Source organism: Triturus cristatus, chromosome 5_2 (genome assembly GCF_964204655.1).
Source record: "Triturus cristatus chromosome 5_2, aTriCri1.1, whole genome shotgun sequence".
Taxonomy (NCBI): Eukaryota; Metazoa; Chordata; class Amphibia; order Caudata; family Salamandridae; genus Triturus; species Triturus cristatus.
In genome coordinates, this window is record NC_140588.1 from 47,801,700 (window position 1) to 47,827,851 (window position 26,152).

The following is a 26,152-nucleotide window of genomic DNA, read 5'->3' on the forward strand; positions in this document are numbered from 1 at the left end:
GTGCTAATCAGCAGCAGAGCACACACCCTCCCGGCTTGGAGTCAGGCTGGCAGCTGCAACGTGCCTCGGTTAAAAATAAGGTGTAATCATATTCACCCATGCCTAAATAGGTGAGTGCGGATTGGTAGAATAAGTAGTTATTTTGCAAAATACACATGTAGTGCCATAAGGGTGTCCGTAAAATATATGTGTAGTTACATAAGGGTGTCCGATGCGAAACGCTAGTTCACCTTGCTATCAGATGGGCGATATATAGTTCGACATTGGAATAAATAATAATGGTTCTTCCTTAATTACTGAGGGGGCTTCCCTCTAGTTGTGCTAGACCTGTTCGGGCAAAAATAAAAGACCTTTTGCTTATCATAATGATATAATATTGGAGGAGTCTGTCTTTGTAAACAGGCGACTTAAAGCACCAGGAAACTAATGGCAAGTTTTGCGGTAGTCTTTTTTCTATGTTCGTGCTCGGCGTCTGATGAAGCGGTAATGCGCAAAATGAGCGTTTGTTCTTAGGAACCCGTTTTGAATAACATCGGTCTTGGCAGCAATTGAGAGGACCGGATTGAGTGACGGTGTACATTACGGCAGGTTAACTACGTTTGGGGAACATGACAGTGAGAACTACTTGAGCATATAGGCCACTGATAGTGAGAACTTCTTGTGTGTGACACATATGTGTTTCGATTTAGGGAGTAAGGCGAAGGAACGGCCAGTATCCTGAGGGAAACGACCGTTAGTGAAAGCCCCGGGAGGAATTGAAGGTAATTTCTTACATGTAAATCATGTGCATAAACAGAAAGATGACTTTAAGTCTAGACGGAATTGAGGAGAACGGTGTTTGATCTATGTTGGCAACTATGTTATTGCTTATAGGTTTCCATACCAAGCATGGAACCGCGATATGTGGGGAGTGCGTACCCCCTCTAAAGTGTATTCGTTTTGATCCCGAGAACTAGGATATTAATCCAGGTACTTAGAGTAGACCAGGTGTGTAACTGTTTATCCCTGGTGAGCACAGATACAGTGATATGAACTCAATACACACAGAGTGGGGTGGCGCCTGAGGGTTAATTTGGACTTAATACACTCTCCCCCACACCACTAATGGGAGCGGGTACTTCTACGTTATGTTTTGTGACCATCAGCACTGAGCACTGTGTGGGCAAATAAGGGATAGAACAAGATAGTTAGACTAAATGTACATATATGTAATTTGAAGTTTCGATTATTATTGTAGATATTGTGTACCCTTGTCCTGAGGAAGCCGGAAGAAATTGATGGCTGAAACGCGACTGCGTTGACAGCTATATGAGGAGTCCAATTAATTTGAGCTTGGTTTAAGACTATAGGCGCACATCATTTAATGAGAAAGGGACTACCTCAGAGTGTATCACTCAGATTGATGAGTGTACATGAGTATATGAGTATATGTAATAGTTAGGGTATTGTACATGTTGTATATATTGTGTGTATGTACATTTGTATGTTAGGTTTTGAAATTGATCAATGTGTGATTATTATTTATTTATTTATTATGTTTATGATTAATTCATGTTAAATCAATTGATGTGCCAGAGACCTGCCTAATGGTATGTGTACCCAACAGAATCATGAGTATTTGTAACCACAAAAAATATTGAAAACATCAGGGTAATCAATGGTGCCTTAGACGAAAATAAAAGAGTGATTCATCCCGCCATACTTCTTTGTTTTACATCCTTTAGATGTTTTATGCCCATGTATAGGAGGGTCATTTGGGCATACCCCCCCTGGTTGTACCTTAGTCAATGTACGCTGGGCTGTATCCAGGTTGGGTGCTGTCATTTACCAGTGATGGGAGAGGGCCTCACTGCTATCCCAATTCAAAGGGATTACTGTGTGATTAGTTGATAGTCGGCTTTAGAGGAGGTTAGGACGACCCTTCAAAGCCTGTTCTAAGTGATGAGCGAAGGTCTGGAAATCCGACACAATGTGAGGAAATAATACTGCAAAATAAACCCAGTGGCCTCTTACAGCTATATTTGCTTTAAAACACATAGGCCTTAACTTATATATATGGAATATGGGCAGTTATTGTGATGCACAACAGAGACCCAGAAAATATTAGCACATTGTGGAGTCAATATGTGCCCCTCCCCTAGGTTGGTTTCATTGCACTTACGTAGTAAGGTGCTACAATGCGAATAGCATTGACATCCATGGACAATGATACAATAAGAGGCAGGATTGTGAACTCTCAGCTTCACTCGGCCCCACTGCTTTTGCCACAGTTTTGTGTGCAGTCTCCTGGTCAGTGAAATAGAGGCGCCAGATAGAGTGCTGCAACATATCTGCTCTTAGGCATCGTTTCCGAGCACTCCATCGTTTAATGGGTCACAACCGCCACACTCATTACAAGCCCAGGCGGATCTGAACCTACTAAAATATTACAAAACACTAAAATGTTTTAAACACACTAAAAATCCCACCGAGAAACAAATATATATATTTAGTGCGCAAAAAGGTGATCCCAATTAAATCTTTTGTTATCCAGCTAAAGGGGCTACCAGCCTCTGGTATTCAATGACATTAGGGCACTGGACAAAGATCAACGGAGACCAGTGATAGAGCAGGAAAATTTAGCTTAAAATAAATGTCCTAATTCTGGCAATATTGTAACATGAGAGTGCTTAAAGAATAAAGGAAAAGAAAACATGCCTTTTCTTGAATGTGCAAATTAACGTGTAGCTTAATTGGGGGCCATATGTATCAATGTTAGGTTTTGCGATTCTCAAATAGCGAATTTTTGAAAATCGCTATTTGAGAATCGCAAAACGCTATGTATGTAGGATTTGCAGTAAAATTTGCGAATCCTACATATTCCTTAATTGCGAATCGCAAATTGCGATTTGCAATTAAGGAATACCTCCCCATTCATTCCTTTGGGACTAGAGGCCCATAGGAATGAATGGGAAGGCATTCTCAATTTGCGATTCCCAATTAGAGAATCGCAAATTGAGAATGCAATTTCAAATGTGCCAGGGTGTCAAAAGGACACCCTGTTGCACCCCTGAAATGAGCATGAGTGCACATGTGGCGCACATACATACCCTAAGGGCATGTGTGTGCGCCACATGCCACTTTGAAAAATGCAAACATTTGCGTTTTTGAAAGAAATCACAAATTACCACCAACCTGTAGTTAGTGGTAATTTGCGATTCCTTATGTCATATTCGCACAACTTGGGTGCTTCATACATTGCATTTAAGGAATCGCAAATTGCGATTCCTTAAATGCATTCGCAAAATAAGGAATCGCAAGTTTTGCGATTCCTTAATTTGCGAGACCGTTGTGCTTTCATACATAGCACTAGGCCAAATTGTGATCGCAAAAGCTGAAATTCTGCGAATTTCTGAGTTAGCGATCGCAATTACCCTTGATACAAATGGCCCTTAGTTTTTGGGAGTAAGCATTCATTTCTATTGTAATTACATTGTCAACTCAGACTAGGCCTCATTTATTTCTCTAATCCCTAAACTCACTTCTGAAATAATCAAATGTTTTTTTTGTAAATGCTGAACTGTGCTGTATTAAATAAATATTTCACATTTGACTTCATTAGACATGTCATCTTTGTAGAATGTGCTGACTTTAAAAATGTATTTCTTTCCTTCCTAAGCTACATGTTCTCATCGTATTTAGTTAGATTTTAGTTGCCAGATATTCATTATAATGAATGCTAAGCAGTATATTAAAACACTGGTGCCTACAGGAAAACATGGATCCCATGACTTAATTCAGTAAAGTTACAACTAGAATGTTTCTGCTTTAGAATAGTTCATTGTCACGCAGTGTAGTTTTGATTAGCTAATTGTTTGGACTGCTGGGTTCTCGTGTGGACTCAAAGTGAATCTAACGCACGAGTATGTTACCAACTAAGTAGACTTTCTTTAGCTAATACCTTGCTGACTTTGTACTTTTATCGTGGGAATGAAGAAAGAAGCAGCAGACCACCAGACAGTCCTTTTCCATTGGTTTGAGATGACCTAACACCAGTGTGGATGGATACATGTGTTTTTGTGTCTAATATACGTGTTCCTAGTTAGATTTTCCAATACTTCTTCTTTAGAGCATGCTCTGAGAGCTTTATGCTGTCCAGACTGGTCCAGGCTATTTGTTCTGCGACCATCCTTTTTCTTAGACTTTTGCCCTATTCGCTGTTAGCCACTGCTGACGGTGATTTCAGTCACCTACTACTTTGTGTGTGTCAAGTTTCTTTAATGGGTATAGCTGCTGCTGTGACTACTTTCCTAGCTTAACTTTGAGCAGTTGTTACTGTCACTGTTTGCTGATGCTGTTCAAGAGAGGAGACTTGGACGGGTTTCCAGAACAACTCCTCATGAGGAGATCCACTACAATCTGATTCTATTTCAATGCTCCTTTAAATCTCGCTCTTTTCTGAAAGGACTCTTTGTGGGTTCTGTTGTGTTAGGATATGCAAGAGTATAGTGGGGACGTTGCTAATATTTCCTCTTTGGAACACTCTGTAATTTTTTTGATTGGCTCTAGCCATCATTTTCTTGATATTTTTGTAAACCAATATATCTAATTGCTAATTTGTATAAAGATACCAAAAGCAAAATACTAAACTCGTAACGATGAATAAAGGGTTTCGAACTACATTAAAACTCTTATTATTAACTGAACATAATAAGTAGTGTTTATTGAGATGTTGTTAGTTTAGGCTCCATTTAAAATGGTAGCAAAGATCCAGTTGACCTGAAGATGGACAAGGCACGGAGTTGAAGGCCATCTTTGTAAGTCACGGGTTGAACTGATTTACACAAAAAGTATTTCCGCACTAGCACCTTCTACTGCTCCAACCTGTTTCCAAGGTAGGTCACAAAGTGGCAGTAAATGGGTACGTGTCATCAGGAGTTCCCCTGGAAGCACCTAAGGGCCTTTATCTTGTGACTCAATGGTCGCAATTGACCTCTTCAGGACCTGGGGTACCCCCTGGAGTTGACTACACCTTGTAGTAAGTGCGTAACTGGGGTCTGGGGCTCGGATCTGTTCACATCTTTAAGTTGTGATATATCTAGAATTGTAAGGGCTAGAAAGATGGTTGAATGTAGTCCAGGATTAGCACAACCAACCTCAGCAAATTGGCCATTAATCTGGGATCTAGATTGTAAATTCCTTGTTAAATGTTGGGGTGATATGGACTCTAGAAAGTCATCATTTTTGGGGTCTGTACTGCTTTTCATAATAGTAATGGGAGATGCACGTTTTCATAATAAGAGTACCTTTCTTGTATGGTTAATGTGTGTTGTATCAGGTCCCTTTGAAGTGATTGGATATTGGCAGTGGCCTTCCAATCAGAAGAATGTATTGCATGTTGACTCTGTTTGCCCTTCATTATTGTGTTTGATTTCAGGAGTGAAACCATGGTCCAATGTGATGGAGATTCTGGAAGAGAAGGATGGGGTTGACACGGAGCTCCTTGTCTACGCAATGACACTGGTGAACAAGGTACCTAACTATTTGCACTAACGCATTAGTCTGTCTTGTTTTGGAGATAGAAGATAATACATAAAATAGTCTGTTCATTTGGCTATTTAACCTATTCACAGGTTGTTCTAACAGTAAATGAGCGGCCTTGGTACAAGCCAGTTATAATGACACTTCATAATCAATGTACTATCATTCATCCTTGTCTTAGGCCTCCTATATTACTCAGTGTGTGATGCATTAAGAAGAGAGTGCATGCCCTCTCGGTGCAGAAAGCATGCTCTTTATGCATGGGAACCAAAACAATGTGTACTACTCTTATTAGGGAATTTCGCTTGGAGATTAAGGTGCAGTCAATAGGTTGTGTGAGCCAGACACTTAAAATCCTGAACAAACTAAACAGTCTATTTTGTGTACCTTTGGCCATTCAGCTACACCTACCCCCAACTCTCTCAAACCCTAAAAAAAGCTTTTTTCCTTACGTACTCACCAAAGAACTGATAGTTAACATCCTCTTCAGTATCCTAATGAAATCCTGCTTCTACATATTGTTAGTGCAAAAGCCTCCGGTTCATCGCATTCTTTATAGGCTCTGGTCACTGCACCCAATTATACACTGCATTCACTCTACCATTACACGGCACTTTATTCGCCTTCCACCTACCTTTCTTATAAAGGCCTTCCTATTACCCAGTGCTCCACCTTGTTGACTCGTAGTGGCTAGCCCTAGAGCTCAGCCTATGGCCCTTCTATACTACTGTTGGCAGCAACAGCTTAGTGTTTGGTTTCACCTTTAACCTCTTTAACAATGAGACTTAAATTGTAGGCCCGGTATCAAGAAAGTGATAGACAAAATAAACCAACATGGCAGTTTGTTTGCAATCATATATTTTTCGGTGCTGGTGTTGATTGTATTTCCCCTTCAGCAAAGCCAGGGGTGTAAGCAAGCGTGGAACAACATTTCTGTTGAATAGGTAGGAGGATCACTGTGGTTGGAGAAAGGAGGTGTTTTTACTATGCTGCAGGTGTTCCCCTGTACAGGCTGGGGGTATGCTCCACTAGGAGACCTGCATACTCCAATAGCATGGTGGCAGCAGCCAAGAACACTCCGAAGGGTTGGTATAGTCCATAAAGATAACATTTTGATTGGCTCTCCAGCTCTTGATGTCTCATCCAGGATGATATTTGTATTGTTTTTTGTTTGATCTGTTTATTAAAGGTTTTAGTTATTTTGTATGCATGTAAACAAAACAATATAACAACATTGATAGCATTGTACAGAGCCAGTAGGTAATCATGCAGTCAAGATAAGAAATCAATAGCATTGTAGCCTGATCACATCAATGAACATAACCAACATCAATAACAGCTGTCAGCATATCCCGTCAGCCATAGCATCTGCACCTTCCATCAATAAAGCTGTACTAACACATTATGGTGCATCATAACTGCAACTATGTGCCATGCAACAAAGTACATAATCAATTTTTTTGTGGCTTCACTCCACCACATCACATGAATATGAGTGTAAAAAAAAATCTAACATTTTAATGAGGACACTAAACATGGGAAAATCTTTCGGGGAAAGGAGTGGAAAGGGAAGCAGGAGCCACGGCAAGGGAAGGAAGGAAACCAAAGTCCCCGGCGCCGGAAGACAAAGTCCTATCAACTACCCCATGGGTGCACAATCAGACTACTGAGAGAAATGATCATCCTGTAGAGGGGACAGGGGTCTCAATCCACATATCAATGCATCGTTCAGAACAGGGGCCTGCTCAGGTCAGCCTCGCTAATCACCAGGAAGGGAAATATCAAGTGGAACATCCGGCTCCAACAACCCCTGTAGCGCACACGGCATAGCATTCCATTCAGTGGAGATAGGAACATTACGTAAGTCCAGCGTATACTCTCTTATCAGGGAGACCGCTTCAGCCTTCACCCAATTCAACATGGAGAGAAACCAGGCTTTCGTTGGAGGGGAGTCCTCCGACTTCCACCTGCGGGTGATCAAGCGCTTGGCCACAATAAAGCCCAGATCCAAAAACCTGGTGGATGCTTTATGCGTTTTTTTTCCTAGGGAACACGCCAATTATACACGTCTTCCAAGTCCTCAGTACCTCCCTGCCTGTACAGGTGGCCAACGCTTCCAGCACCCCTCCCAATAAGTCTGCAGGGCGGGACAGGACCAGAGCATGTGTAAAATGTCTGCATTCACCAACTTGCAGCACAGACAACACTCATCCCGTCTATGGAAGTAGCGATTGATTTGATGCTGGGAGAGATAAGCCCTATGTACAACATAAAATTGGATTAATCTAAAATGGGCATTTCTGGGAACTTGCTTGGGGCTTTGAAGGACCATTGACCATTATTTCTCTGAGAAGGGCCTCCCTCTGTCCGCCTCCCACTTACCACATAACAACTTTAAATCAGCTGGGGTATGTTCCCTAATCGATTCCACAAACCACTTCACCAAGTGGCAGCCTGTGCCCAGAACATGCACGTATTGCACTAGGAGATGCGTCGGAGGCTCCTGCGTTACATCTCCTCACCAGTGTCTCATCGCAGCCTTCCAGGAAACATGACTCAGAAATTGGCCCGGATGCACTCCATCTTCGTTTGCGATATCGAGAAACGGCTCCTAGGGTGGTTACACCAGCTTCCACCCAAGGAGCAAGGTCCATGCGTCGAACCCGTCCTCTCACAGTCGGCATACCTAATATTGGCACACCGGGTGCGTATGGCATGACTCGTCTAGTAAGATGAAGTACCCTGCAAAAACATTTTAATGCTATCGATATCAGTAAAGAGAGAGGTTCATTCAGTTTATTACAGGGATGGAATAGACAGAGGATCCTGTCTGTAGAAAACGGAGGGTCATGCTCTACCGAGTCAGATAAGTGCAATTTCTCCACCCATAAGATTTGAGACGCCAGATAATAATGTTCCAAATAAGGTAGAGCCAGCCCCCCTCTAGAGCGAGGGAGATTCAACTTAGACAGTGCCACTCGGCACCGTGAGTTGTTCCAGATAAATTCACAAATGATCCTTTCCAAGGATCAAAAAAAAGATACAGGTAGGTAAAGCATTAATGTAGCAAAATAATAAAGGAGGTGTGGCAGCATAACCATTTTGATTAACTCCACCCTACCTATGACTGAAAGGTTCAGGGATTTCCAGAATTCAATTTGAGACTTAAGTGCTGTAACCGCCCTCGTGATATTACTATCTATAAGATCTTTTGTGTTATGGTAGATATGGACACCTAGATATCTTAACGCCATTGGTTGCCACTGCACAACCACCCCGTTCACTGTCAAACTTGGGTCCCCCATAGTTGGATTAAAAGGGTATAGACAAGATTTACCCTAGTGCACCCGGAGCCCAGATAACGAAGCAAAATGTTTCAACATAATGGGGATGATTTGCTGGATCGCCAGGATATTCTGCACATACAGCAAGATGTCATAAGCATAAAGCGAAATGGCATGTATGCCATCTCCTAGGCGTATTCCCCAGTCCAATGCCAAGGCACAGAGAGCCATTGCCAATGGCTCAATTACTAAGGCAAAGATCAAGGGTGAAACGGTACACCCCTGGCGGGTCCCCCGTTCTATCAAAATAGGCTCAGAGAAGAGTGACCCCAACTGTAGCCAAACCATAGGAGCCCCATATTACAGCCTAATAAGACTTAAAATATAGGGTCCAAATCCGTATCGATGGAGCACAGCAAACATGAAGGACCATTCAACCGTGTCGAAGGCCTTCTCCAAGTCCAGCATGATACAGCCGGCCGTCTGCTAATCCATGGTAGCACAACTCATTACCCTAAACAGCCGCCGTATGTTAAGCGATGTGCTACGAGCCAGCACAAACCCATTCTGGCTTTGGAGGACCAGTTGTGGAACTAGCGGCGACAGTCTGTTAGCTAGGATGCCTGCCAATATCTTATAGTCCCCATTGAGGAGCGCCAAGGGACGATATGCCCCCACAGAAGTAGGGTCCCTACCCGGCATGGGAAGCGTAATCAACGTAGCTTCTGTCATCGAGGCATGGAGGGCAAGAGATTCCAACGCCTCCGTGTACACTTTGAGCAAGTGTGGGCTCAGGGGATCTGCACATGCTTTATAAAGTTCGTGAGGAAAACTATCTGGACTTGGAACCTTTCCAGAAGGCCGAGCCCTCATACCTCACATCTCATCAAGCGTGAGCGGAGTATCTAAATCCATTCGCTGTTCCGAAGCCTGTGGACCAGCTTTATACAGTGTCGTGAAGTGTGTCGACAGTTCAGTATGAATTTCTAGCTGTGTGAGCCGAAGCTCTCCACCTGAAGAACGGAGAGCCATAATCTGCCTACCTGGGTGGTCCTGTTTGATCAATCAAGCAAGAAGGGGTCCAGAGCGATCTGCTTTAGCATGCACTGACGCTGAGTGCGCTGCGAAATTAAGGCAGCGCTGTCGTTCAAGAAGCTCCACACTTCTGCTAGATCGGCCAGTCTTCCAGCGTCTGCCACAGCCCCAGATTCCAATGGCAACAGGCATCTTTCCGCTTTAAGCAGGTCCAAAGTTACCTGTTGTCGCATCCCACAACCTAGTCCCAAGCACTTCCCTCTCAGGGTGACTTTCATAGCCGCCCATTCCACTAGCGCAGGGGAAGCAGTCCCTGCATTAAGTTCAAAGTAGTCTCCTATCGCCTTGCCAATCGCATCCCGAAACACTGGGTCGTCTAACATGGCCGTTTGTAGTCTCAATGTAGGGATACCCAGAACCCCACCCTCCTAGGCCAGCACAACACAGTCGGGATTGTAGTCGGAGTGCGTGCGTTTCCAATATTCTGATTTTAAAACATAAGGGAGTAGGCAGGGGGACTCAAAAAACCTATCCAGTCTAACGTGCAAGTTGTGAGGGGTCGAAAAGAAGGAATATGCCCTCTCCCCTGGGTGATGTTGTCTTCAAACGTCAATGAGACCCCAACCCCTGCCCAGCCATTCAATGCCACAGAATTGGTCGTGGCAGCTGTGGACCTTAGGGGAGGAAAGGATCTATCAATCCCCACATCTAAGACACTATAAAAAACTCCACCTAACGACCATGGAATCTCACACCACCTCCCCAAAACAAGAAATAGTTTCTTGAGGAATTGGCCCATGTCCACATTTGGTGCAAATACATTTCCCAGCAGTACAGGACGTCCATCCAATTTACCCTTCACCAGTACATATCTGCCCTCCTTATCCATTAGAGCCACGTCCACTGCAAAGGGTGTCCCAGGACGTATCCAGATAAGGGTACCCCTAGCAAACCGGGAGTAATCTGTGGCATATATTTTACCTCCCCACCTACGCTGTAAACGAGTACCCTCTAATGCATTTAAGTGTCTCTCTTGCAGTAGTGCTATATGCACATTGTGACGCTTTAAATAGGAATACACAGCATATCTGCGGGAAGCCGTGCGGAGACCCCAGACATTCCAGGTAAGTAACACGTGACCCATGGCAGCACCAAGAGAAGCGCACAGCAATGGATATTGATCCCCCATCCCAAAATTCACTGTGTGACAGTTGAACATATACAACATTTTCATTATCCCCCCCACCGGACTCCTGCAATAAAAGGGAGATGGGAAATATCAACTAGGGAGGAAAAAAACATATAAGGGCAACTCCCAAAACAGCAGCGAGTCATCCAAATGCAGCAGACAGCAGCCCAGCCGCCCGCCCTACTGATTCCAACAAGTTAGGGAGAACAGGGAGTAGTGAAACCATGCAGGGTACACTCTCGAAGTCCCCTCCCAAAGGCACCAATAGACATTGCTGTAGCACAAACCCGAGACAATTTGAGAACATCAACACCCCCAGGAACCATTGAACCAACCCCATCTTGTTTTATGCAAACACAGAGATCCACAGAACATCAGGTGTACCCCACATTAGGGCAAATAACAGTATCCATCAACATATGTTCAGAGCAACCAGTTTTATACAATGCCATCTGCTGTTTGAGGTGTAACATCCGGCTCCGGCTTCATAATGGTACATAGACATTAGAAACATTAGAAATCCCTTCACCCACCCACAGCAATTCAAACCACAACACCCAGAAGTGCAGTTTTAGGACAGCCATTTTCATACGATACCATCCGCCGTCTGGGGTGTAACATATGGCATTCTCAGGGACATCTTATCCGAAGAGTCCACTATCGAGGAACCCTCCCCCCCAGTGGAATGTAAGGAAGTGTCTACTTTGTCCTCCGGTGTCGCTGCATCTGCCATCTGCTCCACAATACGAACCACCTCCTGTCGCTCTCTACAGATCTGGTCCGGGCCAGGCACCGCCGCCAATCCCGGAAACCGCCTGCCAGACCGCCGTTGCCGGGATCCTCTACCACCTGCCTTCCCACACCATGTCACAGTAGTGCCCGTAGGTCTTGGGCCAGAATATTGACCCGACGTCTCCAGCCAGTCCCAGACATCCTAAGGTGTGTCAAAGAACCTGGACTTCCCAACATAGACTACATGGAGCCTGGCCTGGAACATCAACGAATAGGAGAGATTGAGCTGCTGAAGCTGACGTTTAACCAGTAGAAAAGACCCCCGCTGGCGCTGGACTCTCATTGTGTAGTCCGGAAAGAACAGCACCTTGGCGTTCTCATATTGAATGTCATCTAGTTTCCTCATCTCCCGGAGGATCACGTCCCGATCCCGGAAGTGTAGTAGTTTAAAGATGAGGGTCCGTGCCCTGGCACCGGGGGCTGGCTTCCTACCCGGGATGCGATGCGCCCGTTCTATGGTAAAGAATGGGGAGAACTCAGTGTGCGGTAAGATGGTTTTAAGCCAGTGTTCCAGGAAGCCGACCGCAACCCAGCCCTCCGCAGCTTCCGGCAGTCCAATCACCAAGATATTATTCCGCCGTGAGCGACCCTCTGCATCCTCAATGCGATCTTCAAGATAACGGATCCGAACCTCATGGGCATTCTGCTGTTTTTCCTGGAACTCCGTGGCTGGCTTCAATTTGATAACTACTTGGTCTACAGCCGTGACTCGATCCTTCAAGTTCCGATGGTCAGCATGTAGCTGATTGAGGTCCATAGCCACCTTGTCCAACTTGGCTTCCAGGGGTGCACTAGAGCGCTCAATTGCCTGCAGCATAGTATCTAGGTGATCATCAGGAGCCAGCCGCTCCCCCGTCAGCTGTGGCGGGTCAGCGTCGACAGCACCCGCCGCCTGCGAGGAGGACCTCGACCCGGTCCCCCTCGTGCATCCCATTCTACCGTACAAGACCAGGCACATCTGCTCTGTCTGTCCCACGAAGTCCTCCTGCAACACCTTTTGGCTCAACAACAGCTCTGTCCTCCGTAGATCACGACCGCAGGACTCGGGCCACTTCCACGTCGCTCACTTCCGCAAGTGGAACCTGAGGGCCCCCTCCTCGCACTCCACTGGTACCAGAGCACCGGGACTCAGGGCCGTCCCTCTGATCCGTAATGCGGCACCACTGCAGTCCTATGCCATATGCTCGTGACCAAGTGTGCCCCTCTACGACATACGTGTGTTCCCTCTTACAGCACACACCTAAGCAATGTTACCGCTGCTCAAGATATTCCTGCCAGCTTGGCCAGTCAGGGTGACCCACACCTGTGCCCCTTTACACACACTGGCTTTCCGATCGGGGGGCACCAATCCAAACTAGCTCCAACCATGCGCCGTTTTTCATCTTGTGGCTCACTTCAGGCCTGCCAGGCCCTCCCGCCACTGTGTCTGCCTCCAAGCAGCTCCTGATATCACTTTACCACCTTACTCACTGGGGCCTCCTCCTGCCAGTGCTGGCTTCAGACTGCTTGTGGGCACCTCTGCCCTTTTCCCCATCAGCGATGAAGGAGGAAGCGTATCTCCCGACACGGCCACAGAGGTGCGCCACACTCTCCCTGGTTTGTCCACAGGCCAGCTGCTGACTGTCTGCTGCTGTTCGAGAGCAGGCCTCCCGTGCGCCACGCTGCACCGCCGTCCTGCGGGGGCATTTTGTGTGTAATGATCCCGGCCCGGGAAGCGGGGCCGATACACCACCGCTCCGCTCGGCTGATCGAAGCCACAGTTCCGCCACCACTCACAAGTGCCTTAGTATACGCAGCGAGGGCACTACTCCAGAATCACGGGTCAATTTCACCTTTTGCCCTCCCGCACTCCTGTCTCGTGGGGGCCCGGCATGTAGCGTTATTTGGGTCCGGATGGTGAGACCCAGCCACAGGTGCCCAGCTGATCAACGACGCAGCTCTTCAGCCGCACAATGGCGCTCCACCGGATCCCAAGGCCGCTCGCCCTCCGGATCCTGCGGTGATCACTGCTGGCCCTCGGGGGGTGCTCTAGGGCACCCCCGCATCCCGGTAACATTAGATGCTGGCAATACAGGACAAATGTGCCGGATTAGGGGGATATACGACGGAGCGTTCTCAGAACGCGTCCGCCATGCTTCGCCTGCAGACAACGCCCCCATGATATTTGTATTGTTAACGTCATTGTCAGGGCCGGATTGGGAACGCAAACCAGCCCTGGCAATTGAGTCGGACCGGCCGCTGGGGGAAAGGCGTGTATGTGCTTGTGGTAAACACTGGTGCTGCTCTTGTTGGTACAGGGGGCTGATATTGCAGCACTTCTGCAAAACCGGCACTATGTACCAAAACCGGACCCACTGGTCCAAAACCGGCACCCACCGGTAAAACGCCCAGTGCCCACTGCAGCCAGTCCGGCCCTGGTCATTGTTGTTGTTACGGTTGTCATTGTTATTGGTATTATTATTATTTTAATACATACTATGTATGTTATCTTGAAGACTATGGGCCTGATTCACACCACATATCATACAACGACACCTTCGCATGTAGACCCATGCGCAGTTATAGATGTACAACCTTTGTGAATTTACCAAAATTCCCAGTAACACATCTGGAAAGCTCCACCAGTTCATATCCTTAAATTCTGACAATTTCCTAAACTCTAACATTTTCAATTTCTACCACATATTGAATCGTATCTCTGGCTGACACTTACCAGTGTTTGCCACATAGCTTTTTGAATTATGCAAATTGTTTTGTCTTAAAAATTATTTCCACGAGTCATATTTGCATGTCCACAGTTTCAGTTCGCGCACCCCCCCCCCAAAAAAAAACTGACTGCTAGGGACTGTTTAACTGCTTGTATTAATGTGAAACGTACTATTTTATTGCTGTTTTTATAGGGAAGCCTTTAATCGCATGGCACAGAAGAAGCTTCACATGTGCTCCCTAATCCTATGCATATTTCTCCCATAACAAATATCACAAAGTTCTTCCTGTCCAGTGACTGAATCAATGCCATGGCCCGCTGCCTTCATTTTTTGCAGCAGCGTCACAATTTACAGAGTATATCAGTTAGGTCAGCAGACATATTCATCTTCCATCGAGATTATACTCCAAGTTCACTCTGTATTTTTCATATCCCTGGGAGCATTTTTCAATGTTATCTTATTGTTTTTATTTGACTGAATGATGGCATGATTTCCATAAACTAATAAATTGGTGATATGGCTGCAAAAGTACTTTTCTGGAATTTGTGAGAACTTCGAAAATGGCTCAGAAGGTCAGTTACTGTGTCAGGATCTGAAAGCTTTAAACCTCAACCCTGATGGAAACTCTGAAGCGAGCCAGCTATGGCCGCCTGAGCCAGCTATGGCCGCCTGAGCCAGCAATGGCCGCCGCACTCGACAGAGCGACTGTAAGTCCGCGTCTCCAGATCTCCCCTGGAATCACTTTTTGGCACCATAAGACGAGGCACTTTATGAATTGGGTGGCCACCAGCGTGCCGGTGAAGCATTTATCCTTTTTTGTAAGCCATTCAGTAAACCAAAAAAAACATACTTTGATGGAAGCAGAAAAGGCGGCAGGTTCACAGGACTGGCACAGGTATAAAGAATTGTTCACCTCCAGGCTGGGATCGGCCAAGCCTCCTCCAAGCCAGTGGCTCAGAAAGCCCCTAACATGCGCCATATTAAAGGGCCTGAAGACTCCATCTCGGATCACGTTTGTGATTTGTCCAAAGCGTCGATTAAACTTTCACTGGGGCTCCCGAGTTCTGTTGTCTTTCGAAGTTATCTGACGGCACTGAGGCCATAAAATTAAAATGCCGGTAACTCCTGCCAGTGATGGGCCGAGGGATATGCCACTGCCAAACCTTCTCCAGTAAAAAGCGTGTTCTATCTACCGACACGCAATTAAAGAAAACAGAGTGGATCTAACATTGTTGTAATAAGTATATTACTTGCTGTGTGCTCCCAGCTTGCTGGCAGTGCAGCCAGGAGCTGCTTGTCCTATGCCGCATTGGTGTCTGTTATTGGGTTGGCCTAATGGCTAGGGCGGTCGACCCCGAAGCTGGGGAACTGGGTTCGAGTCTCGGCAATGACACTGAACATCCTGTGATCCTGGGCAAATCACTTAATCTTCCCGTGCCTAAAAAAAATGAATGTGTCCTAATGTAACGCACTGGTGCTATGTAAGCGCTCTGATACCCGATTCGGGTCAAGTTCGCGCTATATAAAACTCTATTAAAAAAAAAAAGAAGGCATGGGTGGGTGCATTTATTGTGCGGTTCATATATCATAAGTTACGTTCTCCATCCATAAGCATACCAAGACAAATATCAAAGTACCAGTACCCGACAGCGTCTTCCACAGCCTCATGCACTCTGTTGCATTCAAATGTTCCTGCTATGTGCCTTACATCACATACAATGGTCCACTCTCAAAACTAATACAGAGAACCCTTAAGAACCCCCAAAACAAGAAACTTCCCAGTCCTGTGAGTTCTAATGGCAATCAAATAACGTGAGAGCAGTCCAGAACTCAGAATGTAGCCTAGATACAGGGTAACAGGAAGAAAATAAGAGGTACTCGGAAGTAACATAAATAGACCATGCGTGTTAGTCTTTCATGTAAGCCACTGAATGACTGAAGTGGACCATTTCGATTCCAAGACCTTACACTACATCATTGAGATCAGTTCGGTAAATCCCAGTGACATCACATTGCTGCAGCTTCATGTATCTTACCACACCATCTCCACAAACGTCAGCCTGGCTATAACATACTCCGCACGGCCAGAGCATAGGAAGAAGAGGCAACGGGGATCTATAGGAACCCATTGCAGTGCACCTCGTGTTAACCCCTTCATAGCCCGCATCCAGATCATTCCTCCTTACCGCCTTCAACAAAACATTCAATCAGTCATAAACTTCATTCCATTCAACAAACAAATCATAAAAGCACATAAATGACAATACATTCGATAAAAAATTCATAACAAGACTTGTATATCTCCACAAATACACACATCCGATATGCCCTGTTGAGTAAGCTCAAGCATCTTATCGTATGTTAGCAGGGTTTATATGGGTGTTGCCACCCCTTTCAAGATACTAAAGTGCTTTACAGACATATAGTACACAATTTGATGATCACAAGGACAGCGCCTTCGTCATGCGTAAGAAATTACAAATTGTCATGAGCCACCGTTGTCATGTGCTCTGTACACAATCAGTCATGCAAATTGTTTTGCAGCTTCTTATATATGGGTGTTACAAACGTACGAGCAATGTGCCGTAAATGGCTATTTCCAGCTGCCATGTAGAATTCATGCCCATGCCATGCAGCATATCCTGAAGAGGTTAAGGAGCTCAGTCTTATATGCAGTTATTTCAGTGATAGTTCATTCTGTAGTGAAGTAGTTTGCCAGGCATCATATAATTCGGTCATGCAAGGGATGTTAATGAGGCATGATTTGTGCAATATTAGTTCACACATTACCCAGGGTCTTATAAAGGAATTGTATTGCATTTCAGCAATTATCAACCTTTTCACATTCTATAAGAAAACACCTTCATCGTGTGTGATATCAACCTTGGTTAGCTTCTATCTCTTCACACTAGTTATAGGAAAGTACCCTTTTTGACATGGTTACCTCCACTGTTTGCCTGGTATTCAATGCAATTTTGACATAAAGTGCACTGCTATCCAGGTCCCCAATGCCAGATCTCTATCTCTAAAATGTGCAATTGTTCCCCCAGTCGGCGATACCTTTAGCACTCCTGTAAGTCCCTAGTAAATGGTACCCCAGGTACCAAGGGTACTAAAGAGGGTCCCCAAAGGCTACAGAAAGTATGTGTCACCCCAAGGGACCCTTCACCTAACTCATGCAGAGTGCCATTGCAGTCTGCAAGTTTTTTTGGACACAAAAGTGAAAACACAATGTGGCACACATGCCTGTGTGCTATGGCTACAGTCCCTGCATGCAGTATATATATAAGTCACCCCTACAGCAGGCCTGATGACCTTAAGCCAGGGTGCACTATACTACATGTGTGGTCATATCTGTAGGAACAGATGTGCCCTGTGCTGACCAGTCACATTACTGCCAGTGCAAGTGACCAGGGAAGCCATTTTAAATACATGTGATGGACACTGGTGTAAAATGAGTTCTCCAGCTACATGATCGCCTCACGGAATCCAAAGATGTGGTATTATTAAACCCACACTGATTCCAGTGATGGATTTATTAATGCATGCACCCATAGAGCACCTTGGAGGTGCCCCCTGAAAACCTACCAACTACTAGTGTGCTTGCTGACTGGTCTTGACCAGCCTGCCACCACAGACGAGTTTCTGACCCCCAGGGATGAGAGCTCACACTCTGTCGGTCAGGGTCAAAGCCTCCTCCGGTAGAGGGTGTTTTACAGCATGATGAGCTATAAATTAGCATTTCAAGGCAGGTAGCTTCAAAGAGCCCACCGTCTTTGGTATGCAAATCTGGCTTCCCTCAGAGATGCTGCCATCCCCCCTGACCAGGATCCATTTGGTGCCTTGACAGGTGGGAAAACTAGTAGTCAGATAGGTGTGTTCACCCTCAGGCTAATAGCCCCCCTAAGGTGGACACGAAAATTTAAAAGTCTTCCATCTTTGTGATGGCAGAATTAGGAACTCTGGGACGGGTTCTGCCCACTTCCCACAGGAAGTAGTCATACAGGGGCATTGTGAACCCAGGGGTAAGTAGTCCATTGGCTCTACTACCCAACACTCCCCTATCACTGCTAAATCTAATATTATGGGGGGCTGCAAAGACTCTGCGCCGCCAAAACATGACACTGGAAAGCACAACTGAACCCGTGCACCCTAGCCAGAGTTAAAGTGTGCCAATGGTGCCAGCGTGGTCCTCAGACCCTTCAGCGCCGAAGCCCACCTTGGGTTTGCCAACTGTGGACTTCCCGACCTCACCTTCTGCCTCTTTGTGCAGGCCCCCTCTACTGCGAGTGATTCTTCAGGGCACCTTTACACCTGGCCGCCCGAGCAAAAGAGGACAAAAGGTGTTTCCACATCCTCAAGCTTCATGAAACCTGAGCCCCCTTGTTTGTTCAGCTGGACCGGCCCACCACTTCAAATCTCCAGCCTCTTTTTGACCGGACCGATCCTCATTGACTTGAATGGGGCACCCAAAGCTGTATTGCACCTCTGCACCTCACCGCTCTAGTGCTGCCTGAGGTGACCTGTTGGTGCTGTCTTTGACCCTGCCCCATACTCACCTTAAGTCTAGAAGATCGGTCCTGTAAGTCGCTGTATATGCCAGTATATGTCTTTCCTGCATAGGATCACATTACCGCTCTAGAAATTGCACTAAGTGTCGTCTGTAAATGTAAATATTTCTAACTTGAAACGTTCTTGCATGATTGTAATTATTTTGGTGCCTAAATATATTTAAAGATAGGTGTTATTTTTATTTATTGGTGTGGATCTCCTTATTGAGTCGTGTGTATTATTTATTGACTGAGTGCATACACCAGATGTCTAACACTCCTCTCTGATAAGCCTAAGGCTGCTCGACCACACTACCCCCTAAGAGAGCACCTTGGGATTGCTAGAGCAAGCCCCTGTGCACTTATAGGGGATACCTGGACTCCTTGCACAGTATAACTCTTTTTGGTATACTATATAAGGAGCCAGCTTCCTATACTAGTCAACCATGTCAACAACATGTCCTCCCAGACACTCCCAAAACTTTCATATTTCAGACCAACAAAATCATTACCATCATCAACAACACATTTTGCCTAAAGTCACCCAACAAACCATATATCTAAAGCTTCCAAATGAATAAATGCTAAATTGGCACATTTTCCAATGACACCGGACGGGCCATCAATAAAATTGACAACCTGATGAACTCTGCCCATTCATGCTAGAGCAGGTAGGTGTCCAAATTGATAACAACGCATAGATTTCACCACTGCTTCCTTCAAAATAATTCCATAACCCATCACATATTGTTCTCCTGGTAAAAGGGACATCGAGCAGTCAACGATTTTTCAAAGAATTGTGGGGGAAGAACTCAACTAAAGTATTACATCATCATATAAAATACAATAAACGCAGACGTCCAGCCTGTAATAGACTATATAAAAAACTAATAGAACTCTAATAACACAGTTGATTAACAGAACAGTAAAGTCGAGTAGGTAGTAACAAGCACAAAGGGTTCAGCACTTATAGAAGCAGAGCTACACCCAGAAATATATAAAACAATTATTTGCAATGCAATAGGTCTTGCATTTGTGAGAGTTTAAGCTATTGGAATTGTCAATGACAATGCCTTTTATTTATCTGTTTTGAAAACCAACACATTGATAGAAGGCATTGTCATATACAATGCCAATAGCTCAAATTCTCGCAAATGCAAGACCTATTGCATTGTAAATGTTTTTTTTTTTTATGCAGCAGAGTGATGAAATTTGCACAGCGCTATTGCCATTCAGATGGGCAAGTTGACAAAAATAGAATGTTCCCGTGTGTAATGAAACTGGTGCCTATGTAAAGCGGCCAAGATCGCTTTGTATAAAGCTGCAAAACAAAAATAGGCGCGGGAAATCAATATACAGCAGGAAGAAGTCTCAACCGCAGAGTGGTGGTGGGGGCAGGCAAGTAGGAGGGGTGGGATGGTGTTCAGCATGGCACGGTAGATCCGGGAGATTGGGGAAATGAGCCATGCATCTTGTTAATATGGCGCAGCCGCCATTACTAAACAATATATAAAAGCGGGCGCCGTGCTTCGTTGCAGGAAAGCATGTCGTGGGTGGAATAGGAGAAAATCATTCAAGAAAATAGTGCTCACAGACTTAATAAAACTTACCCAGTAACAACACAAGTAAAAGTTCCAGTCCTCATGGGAGGTTACAAATGTAGAAAAGGCGGTACTAAGTAGGGACTACTAAGCCTATTTGTGAATCAAAAGCAACAGTAGCAAAAGGACAGTAGCAGGAGCAAATTGAAAAGAAGGGCGGAAACTGGGCGGAGCTTTAAGTCCAGACATGAATACAACATGCTTTGCAGATCAGCGCTTGCGCTGCCCATGCTCCACCTAAAAATGTTAACTGCGCCTAAGTTCGCCGTGCTACAGCCTGAAAAGCGTTTATACCCCAAAGAGCACGAGTGCCAAAGCTAGAACCAATGCAAGTCAGTAAAAGGTAATCACAGTGAAGCTACTTGCAAACCTGTCTTTCAAAACTAACATCAAATGTTCACTTGAGTTATATAATCTTTTCCTAGTGCATGAAACAAGGGGCAGACGGTGAACTTGCATCATTTCTCTATAGCGACCTGGTGCTTTCCTGAATTGTCCCCATTGCACTGTGGGACAGATTTTATGTTTGTCATCACTCACCTCAGATAATATCGCCATTCAAAGGAACACTAGCAACAGAGCTGAATGTAAGTGACTGGGGGTGGATCAGATTGAAGTTCCAAGTCTTTTCATTAGCAAGACTGATGAAGAGGCTCATTTCTTTAAAGTAGGTTTTTAAGAACTGACCAGTGGTGCTAAAAAATTGAGGGTGCAGGTGCTAGCGGGGCTGACGTGATCCCATGCAACTGTAAGTGGGACCTACAACAGACAGGACCTTATTGAGGGCAGCTTCAGTTGTAGTACCCTTACCACCTTAAGATGAGTGTAACTTGAGAATGTTCAGAGCTAGACATATCTGGACAATTATTCTGGCATCTATGCAGCCATACCATACAAAGGGAATGGATCCCAAGTAGCTCTGAAGAAATGGGGATTCCTTTAATAGGCAGCGTTAGCTTGCCCTTGCAGAATGCACAATATAGTGCTCCAAATAAGGCATATGGGAGAAATATTAGCATGCTGAAGGAATTCCTTCGCATTCGGATGTCACCGGAACAGGGCCTGGCATGTGGTTCACCAGTTATCAATGTGCGATGACGATGTCGTCTTTTCTCATGCTGCAAAGTTCTCAAGAGCTCTCTGGTTTTTGGCGGGCTATGCTGCAGAGCTGGCTCTCAGTTTGTTGCAGCTGGACCACAGGTCCAGCCAGGTCTGGTCCTCTCAACATCAGGGACTGTTACCTTCAATGTTGTCTCAAAAGATGCAGGAGTTGTGGTCTTCTCCTTTGTCCTGTTCTTATTCTTGCTCCCCGAGGGGTTCTGAAGATCGATCTATGCCTTCCACTGATTGGTGTTCAGACCTTCTGGTGAAGGTTAAAGGGCAACAGAGAATTCCAATACCAGGCCACAAATGTATCCCAAGTACGGGATGGGTTTTCACTATCCGTCAGGATGGCGGCAATCTTTCAGGAGGCTCTCCAATCATTTTTCAGTGCATTGTCTTACAGAGCTTTCTCCATTAGACAAAAAGCTGAGCGCCGGAATGAGGGGAGGAGCAGCTGGGGCTTCTCAGCACATGGTGTCACTGGGTAGAGTACGGGCAATCTTCCTAAAACCAAATCTTACTAGAGACAGCGGTGGCTTCTCTGCCTTGTCACCGGATTTGTGCACTTGAACTGTAAAACCCAAAGTAGAATAAACAACTTGATAGGGAAACACCATCGTCAAAACAGTAGGAATGGCGACAGCTCCAAACAAGGTCACGAAGCAGACTCACTCTGAGGCATTGGAAACCGCCATTTTGAGTCTCCTTCGGGCGAGACTCCAAGGGTCTGCAGGATCTTACCTGTACATCAAGCCCACTCAAACATCTGCACATACTTGGGGAATTGAAGGGCCCGGTGTAAGGGTGGCAAAAATAGAACTTAACACTTGGACCAGGGGGTGGCAGGCAGAAAGACATGTACCCCTGAACTAGTAATCACTGCCACAGATAGGCTTCACACGACGTGGTCTAAAGACTCCCTTGTCATGCTCTTTCGTTCTTTTATGGATGGGGTCCACCAGTTCTCCAGCGGTTTCTAGCTCGCTCCCGGGCACGGTATAGTTATCAAAACAAGCATTTGCAATGCAATAGGTCTCGCATTTGCGAGAGTTTAAGCTATTGGCATTGTAAATGAAAATGCCTTTTATTTATGTGTTTTGAAAACCAACACATATATTAAAGACATTGTCATTTGCAATGCCAATAGCTCAAACTCTCGCAAAAGCAATATCACTTTATTGGTGGCCCCACCCTTTTCTTTAGACGCTGCTCGCTGTATTCAGGTTACAGCGGTGTCTAAAGAAAGAGGGGCACCCATCATTAAAGTGAAAGCACGACATGGGGTGCTTTTACAAAAAACATTTTTTTGATGTAAAAGCGCTGCTTTAATAAAATAAAATAAATAAATAAGCGCGGCCGCTGTAGTTTAGGCAGACCGTCCTGGCAAAATAAAAAAAAAGAAGAGCGGCCATTATACTTAAAGCGCACCGCACTGGTGAATTAAATAAATAAAGAAGCACGGCCGCTATAGTTAAAGCGGACCGCCATTAGGGATTACAATATAAAAGTGGGCGGTGTGCTGCATTGTAGGAAAGCACATCGTGGGTGGAATAGCGGAAAATCATTAAAGAAAATAGTGCTCACCGACTAGATAAAGCGGAGAGTGTAACAACATAATTAAAAAGTCCAGTCCTCATGGGAGGTTACAAATGCAGACAAGGCGGTACCAAGGACGGACTATTAAGCGTATTCATTAATTAGAAGCAACGATTTAGAAAGGACAGTAACAGGAGCCAATTTAAAAGATGGGCGGAGCTAAAAGGCCATTACTGACTCATGCCAAGTTTTAACATCCGGACTGGACTGCACGGATTTCCATAATTTCCCGGATTTAAAGCCTGTTTTCTTCCAATGCATTGCAGCAGCTTGAGACAGTCAATGAGTGTCTAAAAACCAGTCCAATTATAATCCCGTTTCTGCTGAAAATGCACGTTTTTGACAGAAACGTGAATACTGTCCCACTTTTAAGGCGGTCCCCAGTGAGTCAGAAATCACAAAGTCGAGGCCTAAAGGCACAGTGGGACTATGCCAGAAAGGACAGTCAACCCGACCATGGATATATATTGCATAGAAAACATTGGCCCGGTTTTACGCTCTGGGCTACTCTGTAAACGAAAATCCAGCCATTCTTAAAAGATTTTTCTCTATCAGATTTCACTGAAATCAAGATGTGGTGTACACCTCTATTCTATGTTCCCATTTTGGGTGCCTTCCAACTTTGAAGATGTATCTGTGGTTTTTAAATGTGTGTTTTTTTATTATTTCTATAGCTGTTGCTTGCAAACTTATCTGTGTGTCCTCTTCAACTCTCAGACGCTGTCAGGGCTGCCGGATCAGGACTCGTTCTACGACGTGCTGGACTGTCTGGAGGAGCTCGGCATTGAAGCGGTTTCACAGAGGCACCTGAACAAGAAAGGAACAGACTTGGATCTAGTGGAACAGTTTAACATTTATGAGGTAACATAACATGTCCTGTTTTATGCATCTTGCAGCTCGCACCCAAAACATCAAAGCCGGCTCGCGAAAATAAAATATGAAACCGGGGTTAGAACTTGGTTATCTACTTTATTTTATTTTAAACCAAAAACATCTGGTAGTCGAAAGAATTCCTACTGTATGCGACCCACATGGCTTCGCACATAGTCCTGCAAACGCATCTATAGGTCAGGTGGTCCAACTCTCTATGGTAAATGAACTATGCTTGCAATCTGTCTGCAACTGCAGCTCTTTCCCAAAGGGTTGACAAAGATGTCTACATAGGCCAAAGCACTTTAGAGTGAAAGGCGAGACACAGTGACCTCATATCCATTCCATGAATGCTGCTCGCTGCAGAACTGGCTGCCGACCAATTTGCGGTAGTCAGGTGTTTCCCGCTCAAATTGGATTACGTCTCCTGGGGGCATATGTATCAAACGATTTTGTATTCGCAAACGCTGCGAATCGCAAAAAAACAGCGTTTGCGAATACAAAATCGCAAAAGGAGATGTATGAGGCATTTCAGCCTCGCAATCTTAAGGAATCGCAAAATTTGTGATTTCTTAAGTTTGCGGAAGCATTGAAGAAATCGCAAAATGCGATTTCTTAAATGCAATGTAACACGCACCCAAGTTGTGCGATTTCTCCTTAAGAAATCGCAAATTACCACCAACTTCAAGTTGGTGGTAAATTGCGATTTCTTTGAAATATGCACTTTTTTGCATATTTCAAAGTGCCATGTGGTGCACATACATGCCCTTAGGGCATGTATGTGCACCATATGTGCACACATGCTGATTTCAGGGGTGCATCAGGGTGTCATCATGACACCCTTGCACCTTTGAAAATATTCTCAATTTGCGATTAGCAAATAGCGATTCGCAAATTGAGAAGGACTTCCCATTCATTGCTATGGGCCTCCTGGCCCATAGGGATGAATGGGAAGGTATTCCTTAATTGCGATTTCGCAATTTGCTAATCGCAATTAAGGAATTTTAAGAAATCACAAAATTTGTGCGATTTTTTTAAATACATCCCGTTTTGCAATTCTCAAATAGCGATTCTCAAAAAATCGCTATTTGAGAATCGCAAATGGAGATGTTGATACATATGCCCCCAGGACTCTAATAGGCTCTTGCAAAACAGAGGGGACCTAAGCCTTCTGGAGGACCACTCAGCAGTAGGGCCTCCTTGTTTGATAGTTGACATACACTGACCAATCGCAACATTCTATGGGAGGTCGGGGTCTTCTTTTTTATTACACCCCTGTGTATTTGCAATTCTTAAAACGCGCACTCATTGCGCAATATTTCACTACAGGAAACAATTAAAATGTAACCGCTTAAAAGGGTTTGGTGGGCAAATGTTACCATCAGCAATGTTTTTTGTGGGGAGCAACTCCCCACCTAATCCAGACGCTGCTCTCATGCTGTGAGAGCAGCGCCTGATCGGTCTGAGCGGCCTGGTTAGGCACTCAATAAGGGACTGGAAGCCTCTGCCATTTCTCCACCCAGCTGTTCAAAACAACTGGGTTGGAGAAATGAAAGTGCGCATGTCTGTTTGGATGGCCTAAGACGGCCGGGCTAATTGACATGCGCATTTACGAGTGACCTCCACTCCTTCTGCCAGTCCCTGCACTGTCAAGATAGGATTGCCAGGCCCCGCCCTAGACTTGGCAGAATCGGCTGCAAGTGAAAAATAAAACAATGATAAAATTGTTTTATTATCGTTTTATTTTTATTCTGCAGAGGGGCGACTCTCCTCCGCCATTACAGAGGAACCGCCGCTGATATTATTTATGGCTTTTCAGAAAACAAATGTTCTGCACTTTGCGTAATTTCACCAGTGGATTAAAAAGAATGGTGCAAATTTACTAATGTCTCTGGCAATGCAG

At 45.1% G+C, this 26,152-nt stretch overlaps 1 protein-coding gene across 10 annotated transcripts in view; it reads left to right on the forward strand.

Moving 5' to 3' along the window:
• The window catches only part of FHOD3 (formin homology 2 domain containing 3), a 1,229,746-nt gene that overhangs the window by 847,071 nt on the left and 356,523 nt on the right, over positions 1-26,152 (forward strand). For all 10 annotated transcript variants that reach the window (XM_085606822.1, XM_085606824.1, XM_085606823.1 and 7 more), the window contains exons 8-9: positions 5,417-5,511; positions 24,097-24,240. In XM_085606822.1, the coding sequence (XP_085462948.1) occupies positions 5,417-5,511; positions 24,097-24,240 (239 nt within the window). The remainder of the gene's footprint in view (positions 1-5,416; positions 5,512-24,096; positions 24,241-26,152) is intronic.